The 19,477-nt window shown below is 40.9% G+C and overlaps 1 protein-coding gene across 3 annotated transcripts in view; it reads left to right on the plus strand.

The window, feature by feature from the left end:
- kmr (pleckstrin homology domain-containing family A member kramer) overlaps nt 1-11,919 on the plus strand; it is a 73,153-nt gene extending 61,234 nt beyond the window's left edge. The window contains exons 9-26 of one of the 3 annotated variants that reach the window (XM_090174186.1): nt 638-4,534; nt 4,708-4,829; nt 4,896-4,991; nt 5,092-5,204; nt 5,384-5,570; nt 5,634-5,816; nt 5,878-6,027; nt 6,089-6,184; nt 6,307-6,505; nt 6,568-6,725; nt 6,786-6,954; nt 7,784-8,031; nt 8,103-8,303; nt 8,711-8,911; nt 8,973-9,109; nt 9,350-9,492; nt 9,646-9,684; nt 10,822-10,960. In XM_090174186.1, coding sequence (XP_090030312.1) covers nt 638-4,534; nt 4,708-4,829; nt 4,896-4,991; nt 5,092-5,204; nt 5,384-5,570; nt 5,634-5,816; nt 5,878-6,027; nt 6,089-6,184; nt 6,307-6,505; nt 6,568-6,725; nt 6,786-6,954; nt 7,784-8,031; nt 8,103-8,303; nt 8,711-8,911; nt 8,973-9,109; nt 9,350-9,492; nt 9,646-9,683 — 6,338 coding nt within the window. In that variant the 3' untranslated portion in view covers nt 9,684; nt 10,822-10,960. Of the gene's footprint in view, nt 1-637; nt 4,535-4,707; nt 4,830-4,895; nt 4,992-5,091; nt 5,205-5,383; nt 5,571-5,633; nt 5,817-5,877; nt 6,028-6,088; nt 6,185-6,306; nt 6,506-6,567; nt 6,726-6,785; nt 6,955-7,783; nt 8,032-8,102; nt 8,304-8,710; nt 8,912-8,972; nt 9,110-9,349; nt 9,493-9,645; nt 9,685-10,821 lie in introns of all 3 variants that reach the window. The other 2 variants (XM_090174185.1, XM_090174187.1) reach the window with 2 other exon arrangements.
- Nucleotides 11,920-19,477: the final 7,558 nt, after the last annotated feature.

A 19,477-nucleotide genomic window follows, 5' to 3' on the forward strand; every position in this document is an offset into this window, starting at 1 on the left:
CCTATTCGGTAACAAAATGGTGTTGGCACTTAGTCTATGGGCTTCTCTATTTTTGAGGTGAAAATACGATGTAAGCTGACACAATGTCCACACGAAAAATATAATAATAATAATTGGTTTTTCATCACTCGGTGTCTATTTGACATTTGCGAAATAATTATTAGAAAAATAATTCAACAAAATTGATTTGTTCGTATTTTTGTGTGGACATTTAACGATGTCTTGTGATGGGTATTTTGTCTAAACTGATCTTTTTTAATTTACTTATTTTCTAAAATTATCTTTTGGCAAAATATTAAAACCTCAATTTTCAACAATAACAATCACTACGAGTATTTCTTCGAAAATACCGAAGTGAATTTTCTAAAATTTTCATCTTTCGTATAAAATAAAATGATGCATGTTTTTCGATTTATTTCCATCTTTTCCGCTACGTTCGCATGACGAAATTTTCTCCCGAAACCATTTTACCGAAAATATTTATTTATTTTTGTACATTTTTTTTTATTTTTCCCCTACCACTTGTCTTTGTGTGAAATTCTATCTATTGTGTTTGTGTGAAACCTTTTTTTTTTTGTTCGTATTTAAAATTCGGCCAAAAAAATTAAATTTGATAAAAATATCGTCCGTATAAAAGAATACGAAACTAAACAAAGAAATCGTAGAACACGACGTCCCTCGCAACCTTTCAATTCGGCCAAATCCAAAAATGTGAACGCGGAAGAGAATAGAGCGGCGCAAGCTCCTTCGCCGGATTACGTTAATTTAAACGCGATTAAGAAAAGAGCGTCCGATTATTCCGAATACAGAACGCCGCCGCCAAGCTCCGAAATCGGTCTGAGTAAACTATCTAGTCAAGCCCACAGCGAAAATAATTTGAACGATAACGCCGAAGACGAGAACAAAGATTATTACATTCGTCGAGAAGATTATTACCGAGCCTCGCAATTGTTCTACTCCAAAACCAAAAATAACTCGGCCAATTCCGGCGTGACCGCGATGAACTTGGAGGAACGGTCCTTGGGTGACGGTATCGAATCCAACGTGGATGACGAAAATGACCGTCGATTCGGGGATATCGGGCTCCCGACGGTGGCCCGAGACAAAAATCGGATTCGAAGTCAAAGTTTGCCCCGTCACTCTTCCAGTAAAGAGCGTTTCTACGGCGGTCAGAAGCCCGATTTGTGCCAATTGGATCTCGAACCCTACCCCGCCAACCGCTCCTACGAAGAGCCGCTTTTGAAACGGTCCAATAGCAGCGACATGATCGACGCTTCCGATCAAAATTTCGGCGAATTTCACCGTCAGACGTCGCTGCGAAATTTTTCCGATTCCAAGAGCCACGGTTCCTCGAAGCGCAATTACAGTTTCGAAGAGATGCGGACGCTGTTGGCCAAACAAAGGGAAGCCCCGCCGGCCAACATCGTGTCCCTGAGGATCAAACATTTCGAATCGTCGGTGGAAACGTTGGACGATTCCAAGAAGACTTCCCCACCCGCCATCGGCATCGGGGAGTTACTGACCAAAGGGACCGGCCCGCAAGACGCCGAGGAGCGCAAGGAGAAATCGAAAAGCGAATTAGATTGCGCCTATAAACTGAGCTACGACTCCGCTTCACCAAAGGACTATTACGCCAAGACGCCGTCCGATTTCGCCAATAACGAGAGTGGAAAGATAACGATCAAATGCCCCGACAAGGTTCACCATTCGCCATCTCCCAACGATTCCAAACTGAACTGGCAAAGTTCGTTCCAAAGAAGACAATTCTGCAGCGACACGGATGTCGGTCGGAGTCTCTGCAAGAAAGACTCGAATTCCACCACCGAAGACAGCTCCATCGCTTCGGCTCCCATCATTCTGTCGCCGCTGTCTTCCGTCTTGGCGGATTTGCGCAGAACAGCCGATACCAAAAAGGAGAAGAAGCGAGTGGACGAAGTAATAATCACCAAAGGAGCTTTGCGTCTTAGTCTAGCGGAGAGCAAAGACTTCGTCTTCGATAATAAAGATCCGGCCGACAGTTCGACCGCCGCGGACGACAATGTAGAAGAGGAGGAGTACTTAACCATGACCAAAGGGAAACAGTCGCTGGACGAAGCCGTGTACGTCGCGATGGACGAAGATTCCATCGTGAACAACTTCAACCCTCCTACGACCGCGGTGCCTAAGGTGGAACCCGTTTATAACGAACCAGCCTCGCCACCGTCCAGCTTCTTACACGACATCTTCGGTAAGCGGAAGAGACCCAAGAACTACGCCGGACAACGGAACAGTTACAGCAGCTCTGACGAGTCAAGTAACAACGTTTACGAGAAACCCAACTGGCAGAACGTCAAAATGACGCCGAATAAGGCGGAATCCTCGGAGGAGTGTCCCGTTTACGAAGAACCGTATTCCATGACGCCGTATAGACAGTGGGATGACGGTAAGCCGCTGGTAAAAGAGTCGCCCTCCGGTTTAGAAGTAGAAGAGTCGATACCGGATTTACTGAACCACGAAGAGAATGTCCGTAAAGACACCGACGCTTCGGACGCCGACGACGAAGCCAGCAGGGATTTCGACACACCGCGCAACAGCAGGAACGGCTTGCCGTCGTACCAGAAAGAAATTCTACTGGGCGAAAATTCGCTTACCGAATCCGACAGCCAATTCGACCAGTCCAGAGCCTTACCCCTGATACCGAAATACTCTCCGCACGGCGATAATCCCGTAAAAATAGAAGAGATTAGCAAAGAACCTTCTTTGGCAATGGTGGAACCAGCCAGCGCCAGGAATATTAACCCTCCCAACGACGGCTCGCCTTGTTCCTTGAACGACTTCAAGCGTTATAAAGTGTACGAAGATGAACGGCGATGTACCGAGTTCGTTTATAAATCGCCCATCGAGAAGGGGACGTCATCCCTGTCTTCGACCGTCAATTTGAAGCAAGTTCGCATCTACAAGGAAGGCAAGGAACCGGGGAAACTAAAATTTTACTCTCACTCCGCCAGTCAACTGTCCGCGAGTCCGTTTAACAACCTCGATACCGTACGTACCAAACCGAAACTGTCTCTCGACTCCCAGATCGAATCCCAACTCCACTTGCACATTAAGCCTTTGCATAGTTACAGCGACGATACCTCCCTCGAGAATGACGCTAGTATTAATAACACCACTCCGATACAGTACGCTAACACCTCGAAGCATGCCAAAAGCTCGTCTTACGATAGCAGCGCCGCGGCGAGTTCGTCGACTACAACTCAGAATAAAAGTACTTATCCCACCCCACCAGATGTGGTTCCTTACGAATCACCCGAAGACGCCCAGAGGCGGATATCGGCGGCTTCTTCGGCGCCGTACTATTATTCGGACCTGTTACCGAATGGTTTGCAAGCGCCCCATCCTCCGGACCATCAGCTCCACCTCCAGGGAGAGTTTCACATCTCGCCAAGAAGTAGCCGTGCCTTGCTGAATAACGTAAGGGACGTCAGCCCCAGCCACGCCCGTGGAGACATCGGTCGTAAAGTTAACGTCATCCAAGAGCCGCCCGTCGTTTTGAACAACGCCACTGTTACCGAGGAAAGCGTTTCGGTGTCCATGGCCAGGGAACTTAGGGCATCGTTGGAACAACTACTGTCCCCAGAGTCGAAAAAATTCCTCGACGCGGAACGCAATAAGTATGAAGCCGGACACACGCTGGAGAAAACGCACCAGTCTTCAACCCTGTCGAAACTGAAGAAACGCTCGGCCACCCCGGATTTCGACAACTTTTATCGCGCTAACGAACCCGAATACGAGAATTTAACACCTGGTCGCAACGGTAGCTCCAACACGCTGACGAGAAGACTGTCGCGATCTCTGGAAGGTCTTGTCGATTTGGGTCCTACCGTGGAAGACAGACCGCCATCCGAGGCCCGCATTGACCTACCCCCGTCTTTCGACAAGGAGGAACCGTACTACGAAAATATAGACTTTATGAGAAAAGGTGGTCACGTCCAAATCGAGGATTCTGTGGACCAATTAGAAGATATTAAAATCCCGTTGTCGCCTCCCTACGAGTGGGACCCCGATTGCCAATCTATTCCGACGGTGTCCGATAGCGACGTCTCTTTAGAGGCTAGAAGAATCGGAGCTCAGTTAATCGATTCGGTAGCGCAGCGCGAAGATCACCGAAATTCTGGCGGAAGAACGTTAATTTTGAACTCCTTGGGGGACGAGAGGGATTCGGACTCTGAGTATTTGGATGAAAATATACTTCGAAGGGAAAGTCAGCGTCATTTTTTAGCGCAAGGCCTGGGCGAGAAGAGTTTTGTTGGCTGTACCAACAAAGTCAAGGGGATGCCAGTCTCGCCAAAACAGGCTTTAGTCACCACAGTCAACCCCGAATCTACCACCACCATCGTCACCAACACGCGTACCTTGGAGGAGAAGTCAACAGCTTCGATTAAACCCAACACCCTCCTCGAATCGGGGGGTCCGCCGCTAAGTCAGCCTGACTACTGCGGCTATGTGTCCACTGATTCCTCGTCGTCTGATATCTCCACGCAACAGAAATTAGGTAGGAGTTATCGTTTTAATTTTTTTTTAATTTTTATTATTTCAGTGTCTTCGGTTTAGATAAATAATTGCCAATCACAAGGCTGGGTTTATTTTTATATCGTTGTTAAATTTATGGCACCCTTTAATTTGTTATTAGTCGACGTTTGCTAAGTATTCAACGTGATTTTTCAGCGGATAGCATAATTGGTACTTCTAGCGTTTCTGACGAACAAATGGGACTTCGAGTAAGACATCTATCGGGCCTGACCAAAGATGGCTTAAACTCATCCGATTCTGAACTTCATAAACAGACCGTACGTTGTTTTACGCTTTTGTTGTAACCACTTTAACAGTTAAGATATCTGTTGTAATTTTATCAGTCTTCAAAAGTTCGACGACTAATACAAAGATCTCAAGGACTTTCGCGAGAAGGCAAACGTCTTAGTATCTCAGCTGGTGATCTTTTAGAAAAATCTGTATGTTTTGTTTTTTCTATTACTAACTAATGCGTTGATTTTATTTTGAAAAACTAACGAACTAACCCGCAAAATTTTTGACCATTTGTTTTTTGAAAAGCATGAGGAATTAGTCCTACTGCTAATACAGTTGCGTCGCACTCTTGCGAGAGTCGTTAAAACAAGAGAAAAATGCAATGCTCAGTTGGAGAGCGCTCAAGTTATTAGTAGAACGTTAGTTAACATGATTTTCTTTCCCTAAACAAAAATTGAGTGCTTAGTTTGATTTCAAGCTTTTTTGAAAGTGTGTGAAAAGTTAATGTTAAAAGCTTGCAAATTTAAACGAGTGCTTTAAACTAAACTTCCTTAGGCATTAAATTGTTGCTCTTAATATGAAATTAATGTTTTCTTAGGCGTCGTGGCTCAACTGATAAATCCCTCCCAAATTGGGAAGAGTTAAAAGCTCAAATTCAAGAACTAGAACGACAGTATGATTTGACTCAACCAATTGTTAATCTTGTAGAAAATATGGTTAAATTAGGCTCCCTTTACCGTGGTCACGAAAAACACACGTTAGCTGCATCTACCGCTAAAATGATGGTAATTTTTTATCATTATTATTGGTTGTATGTAGAACTTGTATTAAATCACATAAATGTTTAGAGTTACGTTGGTCAGGAACAAATTTATACACCATCACAAAACCTAGTGGAATTCTCCAGTAACGTAGTTGAACAAGAGAGTTCGGAACCTGAAAATTTAAACGCTGGAATGAACTATCTTTACGAATTAAACAGAGGATATCACGCTGAATCAGCCAATTTAATGTCATTGCACCAAGACAAGGTAGAATGGTTGATCTCTATCTAGAAGGACATTTTAAGTTAAATGCTTTTGCTGGCTTTAGGATATGCTTGAATGGACTCTTGATAGTGTCAAGGGTAAAGTTAGCAATGCTGGTGACAATACTATGCTAGTGCAGAAACTGAAGAAACAGCAACTGTTGCTTGAAAAGGAATTGAATAGAGTTCATAATCTTCTAGCCCACAGTGCAGCTGTACGTAAATTTTGTATTGTTGAGCAATCAATTTTATAAATTTCTTTGAGTTCATTTACAGAAAATCGAAGAATTAACCAAAGAAAATGGCAACCAAGAAAAAGAAATAATTTTGTTAAAGCAGAAAGTTCAGCAGGCTCTTAAAAATTCGTCTTTGGTAAGTTTCCTTCCGTACTTCTGCCATTAATATAGTCTTTAATTCCAGAGACTAGCGCGAGAAAGTACCGAAATTCAAACCATACTGCGCCCCTTCATTTTTTAATTTTGTTATTATTATAGGATAAAATGCCATTAGCGAGAGCTAATTTAGAGTCAGAATTGGGCAGAGTTCAATCAGTCATTGAAGAGTTGGCCCATCAGAGAACTGAAGTCGCCAAACAAGTAGAAAACCTGAAGCTTGAATCTCAACATAGCCTAACCATCAGGTCACCATCACTTCTAGGTCCTCCAGTTAGGGCTAGTCCAACTGGGGTTGCTGGTAAGGGTGTTATCTGGTAATGTTTTATAGTTCTTGGTTTTATTAATCCTAATTGATCGTAGGTTCGATTCCTTTACCTTTACGCCGCAAATTTCAAACCACTTACTTTGAAACCGATTTGGATTCGTTTGAAACGAGGGACTTAGCTTGTATTCCCAGCCATATTTACTTTGAAGAAGGAAACGACGCTCCCTTATATGCTAATACTGTGGAGCTTAATGTAAGCTTGAATTCTGTTGTTGACTTTATTTGGGATATAATTTGCTTTATTGTTTTACAGGATAATAAACTTGGCAATGAAAGTAGTGTCGAATCTCCACCTGAAGCTATATGTTATGATAAAAACATTGCAATGTCCTTCGACAGCGCAGAAGCTGACAAAATGCTCAATGATTTCTATAGTTCTCAAGATATTAATGAAGCGGATGAAAGAATGAAAAGATTCTATGGTATGCGTTTTATTTGGTCTCGCCAGGAACGTATTTAGGTAACTGAGGTTGCATGAGTTGACCGGTTTACAGAATTTACCTAGGCCTGGCTTCAATAACAATTGAAACAGTGACGCTACCTGTTAGGGACATATTTTAACTCGAACCTTGCTGATGATGGTGTGAAGGCTACGCTGCCACCTAGGAGCAACAAACACAGCACCCCACACAAGGAGAATGCAGCTAGCCTTTAAACACGCTTAACGCAGTGTTGTGTACAACTTTCATTGGACAAGCCTTTACTCTGAACCTTTTACGGAAAGGGGGAAGACAATTTCTGAATTTTCCCCTTCTGACGACCGCAGGCGCTAAAACGTTTAACCAATAAAAACTGTACACAAGATAATGCACGGCTTTTGACTGGCTGCGTTCTCCTTGTGTGGGGTGCTGTGTTTGTTGCTCCTAAGCTGCCACCCCACTTAATATTTTGCGTTCCGACGTATAGATTGGTTAATTTGATAATTTTCTCTTGTTTGACATGCTATACAACTATATTCCTATTAAATATTAATAAAATAAAATAATTGAGTTTTTTTGGGAATTACCAGGGCCACCATAATCTTCCTAAGACATTCCCAGTGTATACATATACAGTTTCCTGTCCTAACTTATAGCTGTTTTTGAAAGATAAAACTGATATTAGATGACGCTATACAGTTGGGTAAATGTTTGCAAAAGGAGCTTAGGTTGTGGGCCTAAAAGGTTATCTAGTACCTTCAAAGTATTTTAAATAATTTCCTGGTTCCAATGACTTTTATTGTTGTTTTTTACCATTGTATGGTTTTTCCAGGTATTTTACCTCGAGAGAAACCATCTGAAATAAAAACCGTGCGAATTGTGAAACGTGAATCCGAACGAAGAAGTCGGGTTCGGAAAAATGTTTCCTATGGTGATAACCATTCTTTGGTCTGGCTGGTTGAAGAACCAGACACACTATTGAGTGAAGATGGTGAAGAAACAGATGATGGAGTTTTTCAAGAACCCTTTCAAGGTGCACAAAATCGACCTACCACATTGTTTTTTCCACCCCAAGTTCAAGTATGTTGATTATAAACAAAATTCAGGTAAAACCTTTAAAAAAATTAATTTGGCATTTGGTCTATCATTAGAGTACTTTCCCAAGCGCACGGGAACAGTTATTTGGTGGACAAACCTCAATGTGTAGCCCGTCATCTTCGTCTTCAGAGTTTCGTACACCAATCACTCCTCTGTTCATGTTGAATAAACCACCTCAGCAATATCCAGCTACGTCACAAACAACAACTACTAGCACTACCTCCTCCTCCTTAGACTATCGGGCTCCTTTTAAAGTATGTTTCAATAGTTTTTTTAACTTTTGCGGTCTGATATTGCAATTTAACCAACACCTATTTTAACCTTTACTGATACTGAGTTACCAAAGTACAAATTTAAGGCAAAGATTCCAACAGTTTTTCCCTTTTGCGTTCATCAGTACTGTCTAGAAATTCTAATACTGATTATTATGTAAAGCTAAAGAGAATTAACATTAGCAAAACAATACCAATTCTGCTTTTTCCTATTTTTTTCACCACTTATTCACCAGAAAAAAACGAAGTAACTGACATATCATCTATGTCAAGGCTCAACATTATTAGCTATCTCTAAAGAGTATCATTTAAGAAATATAGAAATGCCAGTATTAGCGGTTTTAGTCACACATCACTAAAACTCTTTATTTAATACTTTTTTTTTCCAGAAAGCAAAACGCCGTCACTACACCATATCTGGTAGTCAGCCAACTTTGGAGCAAAGTTGGCTCAAGCACACTGCGGGAGGTTTGCGTTCCCGTGATGATATGGACATGGAAAGGTGTTTGAGAACTGTCAATACGCCCGACATTGTTCGAAGTACTATCAAGAAGGTTGATGTCTTTGATGAAAAACTTATAGAGAGAGAAGTAAGTTAATTGTTCTTGATACTCTTGCTTATATTTAACCTTTGTGCTTTGTATTCTTTAGCTGTCCTTACCGCAAAAAATTGTCATACCGGAACGTTACATCGAAGTAGAACCTCCAGAAGAGCTCTCTGCCTCTGAAAAACTTAGGAGGAAATTAAAGGCGGAGACAATTCGGAAAATGCTCTCCGAAACAACGACGTAAATATACATATCTCTTGAATTTGGGGAAAAATATGGAATAATCGCCTTTAATCAGTTAATGTTAAAATTACCAATTTGTTATCTAACTAATTTAGAAAGACTGATTTTTACCAATTATATAAAAACCACTTCATAATATTGGGATCCAATTAATTTAAATAGAGATTGGCCTAAACTGACATTATATCGGTTATCCAAATTTTTCAACTTTCTATAAAACTATCCTTTTGTTTGTAGTTACGAAGACATCGCTGATGAACATGGTCCCACTGAAACCCTGAGAAAAAAGCTGGATGAAGAGAAGAAGAAACGGGCTCACTTATTGGCTTTGAACCACACGATCGCCAAAGAAGTCATGGAACGAAGTAAAATGGTAGCTGGTAAGGCACAATGCACACATTACAAGCATTGCACTTCACACTCACACTAGCATTTTGGGATCAGCCTGATTATAAATAATACATATGATGGGCATGGCTAATTTTTCGCATGTGTACTTTTTGTAATAAAATTTAGTTTTGTTTCAATTTCAGCAACTCACACTAGTGCGGAACCACCAAGTACCAACTAAGGTTCGATAATTTATTTTGTTTTTAAGATATGGGGCATTTTATTTCCAATAAAATACCTGTTTCTTGGTGGTGGACCAAAATAACAACCAGGTTTTGCTCTTTCAATCGCTAACTCATACTAATGTTTTAGCAATTACCATATACTGTAACAGTGATTCCTACGGTCAATTCACGTGTGCCAACATTTTTTAAAACATTGCTAGCCAACAACAGTCAAAATCACAATTTCTCACATTTTTGTACTGATGCATTTGATTAATGAAAATGATAATCTTGGACACCTTTATTAGTGTAATTTTAATATGTTAAGTCTGCAATTTTCCTGCAACTGTAAAACCAATTGCAATAGGTAAAGAAAACAAAAAAAAATGTTTTTAAGAAAAATCTGTTTTGCTACTTGAGTCGAAAACTGTGCTTAACAACAAAAGAGAGAAAATATGTTGGCTCCTGTGAATAGGCCTTTACCTTGGGTGACTTGTAGTAGTTATGCGCAATGTCTATGTTGCATGCTAGTGTATAATCAAGTGAATCTTTGGTTGATTGCTCTTTGAAGATTGTTACCTTATTTTCAAAAGTTATATAATATTTCTCTATGGAATTTTTACTAAAACCAGAAGTATTTAATAGCCATCTATACTATGTACTATATGTAATGAATCAGGGTCAAGATGGTTTTCAATGAGGGCGAATTTGTCGGAAGCATAAAGCGCATCACAACCCAAAATTTATCACTTTTATTACTCTACTTAACAATTCAAATTTTAGGGATATCTTAATTTTTAGGAAGTAATAGCTTTAGTAAATCAATATTGAAATGTATTTCTCAAAGCATTGTATAGAGAGATTCATATCTCTAATAGGTATATCATATACTTCTGCATGTTAATATTTTAATACATTTTTTTGTGGCTCTATCGTTGTTGCCCTGTTTTGTCAATCAATGCAATAACAACTATAACAAGAACCAATTTATGTTAATGATATCTTTGCCAGACTTTTCCAATTTCAAGTTATTTTCTGTTTAAGTCAATTAACACTTGGAATTTAATTACTAACTACATAAAATTCTTCCATAAATGGTTTCTTGATCTTAAATAGTATTTTTTTTTCTAAGTTTGCTTTCCATCCTGAATTTAGTGGTAGCTACTCTGGAGAGATTGGATCCCAAGAAAATTCGTGAAGAGGCCAAACGACGCAGGCAGCTAGAAGAGGATATAAGAAGTCCCGATGTTCCTTTACCTCTCAGACAACAGCGTGAAAATTTTTTAACGTGAAAAGTGTGCTTTTTTATTTGGCATTTTAGAACCATTTGATACCGGTACCTCAACTTTCAAAATATTTACTTAAGAAAGACTCTTATTGACTTCAAGTTTAATCAATTTTTCCCTTTTAAATTGTGCGGCAAAATTCTTGAGCCAAAGATGTGCCAAAATAATAATCAACAACTCATTTTTAAAGCAAATAAAATATCATTTACCCCAACTCTACATAGTGTAGGCAAAAGGCAGCGAATTAGTAACTTCTCCTTGAGTATTTTGTTGTATCGGGAGGGTGAATTGCAATATGTAAATTTGCTTACATCATTTTTACAATTTATTTTAAAGAACATTACAGTACTTAGTTTTGGTAACACCATTGTTTTATTAAATTTGTTTACAGTTTTACTCTGTCACAACCTTTTGATGTTACTGCTATTCAGTTTTTTTTAGACTTGCTCAGAAAATACTTGTAAATGTTACTTTTGACATCTTATCCTTTAACATTTACAATCTCTTAAGGTGTATATACTATAATTTATTGCTCATTGATATTTTGGTAGTTATGTTTCTCGTAAAAAGTTATTTACGAATGTATATAAAGGCTGGTTAAAAACTATATAACAAATACTATATAGTGTTTAATTTACATAATGTATTTTAAACTGGTTGCTCTATTAATAAGATTATGCATTTAAGCCATTGCATTTTATATTGTTGACGACGGTGCTGTTCTGTAGTTAAATGTTGTTTAATGTTTGGAAAAAGAAATGTTAATTCTCTTTAGCTTTGTTTTTCAAAATATGTATTTTGATGGATCAAAGTAATAATTCCTATAAAACCAATCATTCCTGCCTTCCACAACAGAATATTTTTGGAAGTTAAAAGTTTTTAGATTGACGAATCTTTACTGTTTATGAATTTTTAAAAAGCACATCGTTGTATTATAGATGAGCTCTCATTTATAGGATGAATAAATCCCTGATGAGTCAATTTTTATTGGTGTAATTATTTATAATTAAGTAGAAAATATTCAACAGTCCGAGTGTAGTTGACTGATGTTGGACAGCTCCAGCACTGAGAATCCCCATACCCAAAGGAAGGATACAACATACCAGGGTTTTTGTAGTGGGTTAGCAAACTAAACACGTCTCAAAGTTACAGTGATTAATTAGACAAAGTATGTCTCTTAGTGGACAATTTAAGGGGTGGGGTGCATTTGACCGACTGCTCATATATCCGAATGCCCATTTGGTCGACTTTTCGGCCAAACCGGCGCCCCCCCCCCCCCCAGCCCCGTTCTTTATAACCAAGCTGGGCCTTCTAAAACGCGACCTAGAGGACAGTACCTAGCCAAACGCACCTAATATCGTCCAAAGGCCAAATTAGCAATCGGCGAAATGAGCAGTCGGCCAAACGAGCAGTTGGCCGAATGAGCAGTCGGTCAAATGCACTGTCCATTTGTCCGATTTCTCAGTCGGACAAATGGACAGTCGGCGTAACGTGAATTTTGTGGTCGGCCAAACGAAACTCTCCCAAGTTAAGACTGACGCTTGGTCTCGTTTTCTTCGCGCTAAAAAACGCTCTGTCCCCCTTACAGTTTTGGACAATATCCTCAATCAGTAACGCCAAAAGTGACATAAGACCCAAAAGTGTGTCAACTCTACCTTTGCGCCCGTTAAAATATTTACTGAGAGCTAGTCTCACAATAGACTACATAACCTACTAGTTGGAATATTACTAGTAACTGTATATTTAGTCTATGGTCTGGCGCAATTTTCTCTCTTCGATTAACTCGCCCGTAGACATACGTTCTAAAACGCCTCACTCGGCGGCGCTGGAGTGGAGAAAATTTCAAATTTTGATGACGTATTTTCAACCCCCTCTTCCACTCCCTCTTTTTACTTCGAGACAAGCTCCCATTAAACATTTTACCGTACTGACACACTTTTGGGTCTTATGTCGCTTTTGGTAACGCGCAGCTTCTAATGCCTTTACCTCCAATGTTCGTAATGCCCGCCATCAGTCCCTGTCGCCGTAAATATGAAGCTGACGCTACTCCCTAAAATGCATAGGTGGCATAGTTCCGGCATAGGTCGATTTCCTACCATAAACGTTGCTACTATAGCAAGTAAACCAAGGAGGGAATCACTATTTACAAGGCATTGTAGTTTTGTATCATTCATAGCTCTTTTTGTCGAGATTCGTAGGGATAGAATACATTCCACGCCCGACTTTACCTGGTGCGTAAGGCTTGGTGCTGTCCTCTAGGTTGCGTTATAGATGGCCCATAGCATTTTTTAGTATGGGGCTGGGGGCGCCGCGAGCCCCCGGCGCTCGAGCGATGTGAGTGCGCGTCGCCGTCAGGCGACATTACTCGGAAAAGATTCCCCCCTCGGCGAATCCAAACCGCCACGTTTCTCGTGGGCCGATGTCGCGTTGGTCGATTTTAGCATGGAAGAAGAGAGAGGAGGCAGGAGGAGGCTTTATGAATAACCTTTTTACCCCGGGACAGTGTTTCCACACCGGCGACTTAATTTTCCCCTTTTTTTGGAGCGGATAAATGAATTTTTCCCGTTTTCGAAAACCGTTTTTCCCGCAATTTTTCCCGCTAAATTCTAACCGACGGCACTTATTTTTTCCCAAATGTGGACTAAATGATGACAAAATCTAATAAAAATGACTGCATTTATTGCAAAACCAACAAAACATATGGTGATTTTTAAATTATCACTTATTGTTGTCAGTATTTCAACAACAATATTGTTAACAACTTACTAGGAACTTTAAAATTATATCAGAAACAAATCTGAAAAATTTTCTCTAACAATTTGAGCATTAGCTTGCACTTTTTTTAACCGCCTAACCATGTTTTCGTTTAGTTCAAAGTTATCTGCTTTGGTTCCTGATCTTTTCATTCCATATTTAAGTTAAAGGATGCCACAAATGGTATAATTCCCTAATCGGTTCCTTTTTTCAGTTTTAATAGATATTAAACTACTAGGCAAGCACAAAAAGAATCTCACTAGTTTTGGAAGCTGAGTGAACATTGGTTCATTGTATTTTTTCAAAAGTAGCCCAATTGGGCTGGAAAACCACCCGACTGGCAGCCATGCTTCGAAATGAATAAATGATATGGCCCGTAAGTTCGTAACATTGAGTTGGGAATATGAATCTAGAGATCCAATCAAATCTGCTCCCCGCGGAAGAAGTTTTTGAAAAATACGAATGTGCCGTCTGCTCTAAAATGACGAGCAAACGTTATCATATGACCCGTGGCGCCATCCATTATTTTGAAGAAAAACAATCTTTTTGCTAGAAAACGCGTCTTATTTGAACGAACCATTGAGAGATAGACGGCGCCACGGGTAGAATGATAACGTTTTCTCGTCATTGGGACGCCGATGGGAGCAGACGACAGTATTCTTATTTTTAAAAACTTGTTTCTCGAAATACTGAAATCCGACGTTTTGATTGGACCTCTAGATTAATATTCCCAACTCAATGGTTCGTAACGGCAAGCCGGGCTGAAGCAGACGATTCTAATTAGATCAAGAGCTGATTCGAGGAAGCAGTTAACAACTTTGCGCCGTGAATCTAGCGAGTTCAGAAAAGGTCTAGAAATAAGTACGATAAACGAAAAGGTCTAGAAATAAGCCTGCACTATAGTTTTCTCTATCGTTAACTTTTCCCGCGAAATTTTCCGTTCCGAGTGAATTTCCCCGCTTTTTTCCCTTTTTCCCGGTTTCGAATATTTTGTAGCGCTCTTAGTCAGTTTTCCCCGAAAACGGGATTTATTCCCGCAATGTGGAAACACTGCCCCGGGAGCTTGATGCCAACTCCCGCAGGGTAGGAGAGTGGGGGCTGACAAGAAAGGGGATCAGCATCCGTCGGTTTTCGTGTCGTCTCACGCGTTCCCTATTTGGCGCCCTCTTTTAGTGCTTAGGCGTACTTGGTGTAATTTCACAACGGGCAACAATTTCAACAAAAATAGAGGGAGCCAACTAGAGAACGCACAGCCAGGCCGTGAGAGTTGACGGATGCTGATCCCTTTTTTGTCAGCCCCCACTCTCCTACCCTGTGGGAGTTGGCATCAAGCTCCCGGGGTAAAAAGGTTATTCATAAAGCCTCCTCTCTCTTCCTCCATTATTTTAGGGAGCTATGCCAGAGAGCTGCAAAAAGAGCTATGCCTGATACAAAACAACAATGCCTTTACTTGCTATAGTAGCAATGTTTACGGTAGGAAATTGACCTATGCCGGAACTATGCCAACTATGCCACCTATGCATTTTAGGGAGTATCGAAGCTGACCTAACTACTCAAATTCACGTTAACCCTAAGACATTTTAAGGTCTTATTAACAAGTTTCGTTCATCGTGTGCTCCAATCTCTGAACTTAAGAAACCTGATTGTTTTCTCACTAGTAATGTCAAGGAGGCGGCCCCGGTTATTAATGATTTATTTGCATCCACTGTTAATGCCACTGAGGCTCCCTTAGTTGCTTCCAACTGCTACCCTGCCCCCCACTTTACCTACAGCGAAGCCCCTCTTTAGGCTTTCTTCGGTGAGCCAGGGGATGTTCTACTTTTGTTTCGTAAGCTCGTTGCCTCTAAATCCCCGGTCCCAACGGTCTTCACAAAATTAAAATTCCTAATGATAACCATAAACAGCCTTGACGCAGTAGTTAAAGGGGCTCCAAAGTTCGGTGGCAAAAAAAATTGAGCATGATTTTCATCCCCCCCCACCCCTCACTCGGCTTTGGCAGAGGCAGGCAGAGTCAACCGTAAATTTCGCACTTTACTGACTTTACACACATTTTGTCCCGAACTTTGGAGCCCCTTTAAAGCAGACTTGTAAATAGTGTATTTTTTTAAGAGAGTCCACTGGACCCGGACCCCTCCGCCGATCTATTTTTTCCAGGACTCTTTCCTCTTTCTTCGCCCCCCCCCCCTCGTTTAAATTTATAAGTTCTTTAATATCTCTTTATTCCTCCATATTATATTCGAAAATAAATGGCAGTAAAGTTCGGTGGCAAAATGTGTGTAAAGTCAGTAAAGTGCGAAATTTACGGTTGACTCTGCCTGCCTCTGCCAAAGCCGAGTGAGGGGTTGGGGGGATGAAAATCATGCTCAATTTTTACTGGGATCTCTTTCGCCCGACCTAGCCTTTTCTGTAACTCAACTCCGACGCCCCCTTTTGGGACAATTCGCCCCTCCTAAAATAAGGTTCGTCCGCTCTATATCGATGTCCTGGCTACGGCCCTGAGGCCGAGTGAGGGGTTGGGGGGATGAAAAGCATGCTCAATTTTCTTTTCTTTTTGCCACCGAACTTTGGAGCCCCTTTAACTGGGCAGATTCTCATGGGCTGTCGTTAACATTCAGTGCCAAGATTTGGCACTTACAAGTACCCGATCGAGGTGTTTATTGCCGATTTTGTTGAAAGTCAGGCATCATGTAGATTGTAGACCTATATGAGATAGAAATTTCCCAAAGGTAGACGTTGCACTACCCATACGATTTGCCATGGCAACAAAAAATGTTTTTGACCACTTAACACAAAAAATCTCCATTTAAAAAGCATGGGATTTTCTCGGTTTCACAGGGTCCTAGCTGAGAGAAAAACGAAATGGGTAATTTGGACCACATTTAGCCTCTTAGGTAAATTTCATCAAGTTTGGTTAAATTGGAATATTTTTGGGGTAAAATTGTAACAGTTTTTGGGTAATATAAGGAAAAAATCTTATTTTTGTTATAAGTGATAAAAACCATTTTCGGTTGCCATGGCAAATCGAATGGGTAGTGCAACGTCTCCTTTTGGGAAATTTCATATCTAATATAGGTCTACGATATCGTGGTCACGATGGACCCCAGCATTAAAGGGGCTCCGAAGTTCGGTGGCAAAATGTGTGTAAAGTCAGTAAAGTGCGAAATTTACGGTTGACTCTGCCTGCCTCTGCCAAAGCCGAGTGAGGGGTTGGGGGGTTGAAAATCATGCTCAATTTTTACTGGGATCTCTTTCGCCCGACCTAGCCTTTTCTGTAACTCAACTCCGACGCCCCCTTTTGGGACAATTCGCCCCTCCTAAAATAAGGTTCACCCGCTCTATATCGATGTCCTGGCTACGGCCCTGAGGCCGAGTGAGGAGTTGGGGGGATGAAAAGCATGCTCAATTTTCTTTTTTTTTTCCACCAAACTTTGGAGCTCCTTTAAGTTTTCTATCCACACACACAAGATAACTAAACGTATATACTCCATTGCCGGGTTAACTCACCGTAACTTAAATTTTCGCTCCCCACACCTCCCACTTATTGATTATTGTTGCCCAATTGGGACCGCTCTGCTTTGCAGAAAGCTCAAAGCCATTTTATCGAAGCTAGTCACTCATTTAAAAAAACCTCCAGCCCCATCCTGGTTGAAATCCCTTTTAGTAGTAAAATAAGCATTCAAAAGTTGGGCCCTACTTCGTTAGGGTTAGCTGAGTGGCGTTATACAGCGAAAACGTCGACCACCACGCCGCTTAACACGACTAAGGCTTAGTGGTGCACTGTACTGTACTAGATCCTTTGAATGTCTTTCCACAAAAATTCTCAGAGCTATCACTAAGGCAAGGAACCTACGTTACCCATATGCAACAATTACAACCCGATTTAATTGAGCGGAGCGAGCGTAGCTCTCTTAGCAGCGAGTTCAATGGGAAAGTTTTGTCCGTCTGTCCGTCCGTCCGTCCGTTAGTAAGTTTCGGAGGAGGGGGGGGGGGGCGCACGATAAAGAGGCATGGTATGAGCCACGGGTTGCGAGAGAGAGAGAGAAAGCGAGAGGGGATGGGGGTGCTAGACGAGGATAGGAACGGTCGTTCGTTAGTAAGTTTCAAAGGAGGGGGGGCGAAAGAAAAAGAGGAATGGTATGAGCCACGGGTTGCGAGAGGGTAGAGGGGGGGGCGCTCGGCGGGGATAGGAGCGAGTTGTACGGGAACGTTTTGTAGAGAAGTGGAGGGGGATGGGGGCTCTGATATTTCGCAGAAATTTCGCAATATCTCGAAAACAGTAATTGATGAGGGGAATCCCTTCGAGGGTTTTTTAATTGAGAGATAGGGAAACTGGCAATGGTACTATAGGCAAAGTCATTGACATTATCTATATTTCCACCGATACTCGCGCTTGTTAATTTTCCAACATACTCAGGTCCGTCGTTATAAAACAATCTGATACCGATCCCACCAGTCACCGTTTCGTTTAAAAAGGGGCCACTTGTACTCGTAAGCAATGGACGCTTCAATAAAAGATACTCGGTTTTTACTCCCCTCTCCAAATTCATCTGGGAAGGAACTATTTCCGGTCGGTCGGTTAAACGGTTAGAATCGCTAGCCAAAAAGTCATATATAAGCCATTTGGAGACGCGTTTTTGCTCTCATGAGAATTTTGCGTCAGATAAGAAATGCGTCGGGTCACGTAAATAAGGAACATACTAATGTTAATTTTCGATAATATATTTTAAGGTAAAATATATAATGTTACTAAATCTAATTATAAGAAGATAATATTATTATTATTAACATCCTCTTATGGTATAAATAATCAAAATTATACGGAATATTTTTATATTACCGGGCAATTTTAAGGCTTCTCATGGAGACAGAGTTAATTCATTTCGTATAAAATTTATCTTTCGGAAAAAGATGTAAACTAATTCCTTTAGAACTAAACGTATTACTTTTGCAATACGGTACTCGGTAGGCAATAAGTGTTTCCTTTTAACCAGATAACCTTTTTTGGCATGTTAAGGCTTAGCAAAAAACCGATGTTATGTTCGAGAAAAGTTTCCAGCTTTCTAATATTTCAACAAGCACTATATAAATAGTAACTTATGAGTAATGCCTGTCGAAAATATTACTTCTTGGCAATTTCTGGGAAGATGTTTTATTTAAGCGCCTATTCCCACTGCAACTTGCTTACGCAATCAGCATTCATCGTTCCCAGGGCTTAACACTTGAGCAAGCAGTTGTTGATCTCGGACCCAACGAATTCGCTCTCGACATGGCATACGTTGCCGTTTCGCGCGTAAAAACATTGGACGGCATAATTTTCGATCCCGGATTTAACGTAGAACGACTTTTGAAAGTCAATAGTAAGACCGGGCTAGCTTTCAAAAAAAAAAAGAACTGGAGAGGCTGAAACTACTATGATATGTATGTCATAAAAATAAAAGTTATTACCTGAATTTCTTTAAATGTGTGTTCAATATTTGAATTATTTATATTGTCGCTAGCTCGTTCCGCTCAGGTTTTTGTCAAAAATACCCGTTGGGGTTTTGTGACGCCCTAGTATCAAAGCAAACAATACTCCTTAGAAGAATCCGTTGCTGCTCTTTCCTCCACCCTGGAACTTCACCGTATAAATATCTCACGGTACCAATCTGAGGTAGAGGAGCAACGTGAATTACTCAATTCACAGCAAGACCAAATTAGCACTTTAACTGACGATGTTACTGAACAGGGCAATGAAATCTTAGACCTCCAACGTATAGTCCAGGAGAACCAAG

Source organism: Leiobunum rupestre, chromosome 4, assembly GCF_980474605.1.
Source record: "Leiobunum rupestre chromosome 4, qqLeiRupe1.1.hap1, whole genome shotgun sequence".
Lineage (NCBI taxonomy): Eukaryota > Metazoa > Arthropoda > Arachnida > Opiliones > Sclerosomatidae > Leiobunum > Leiobunum rupestre.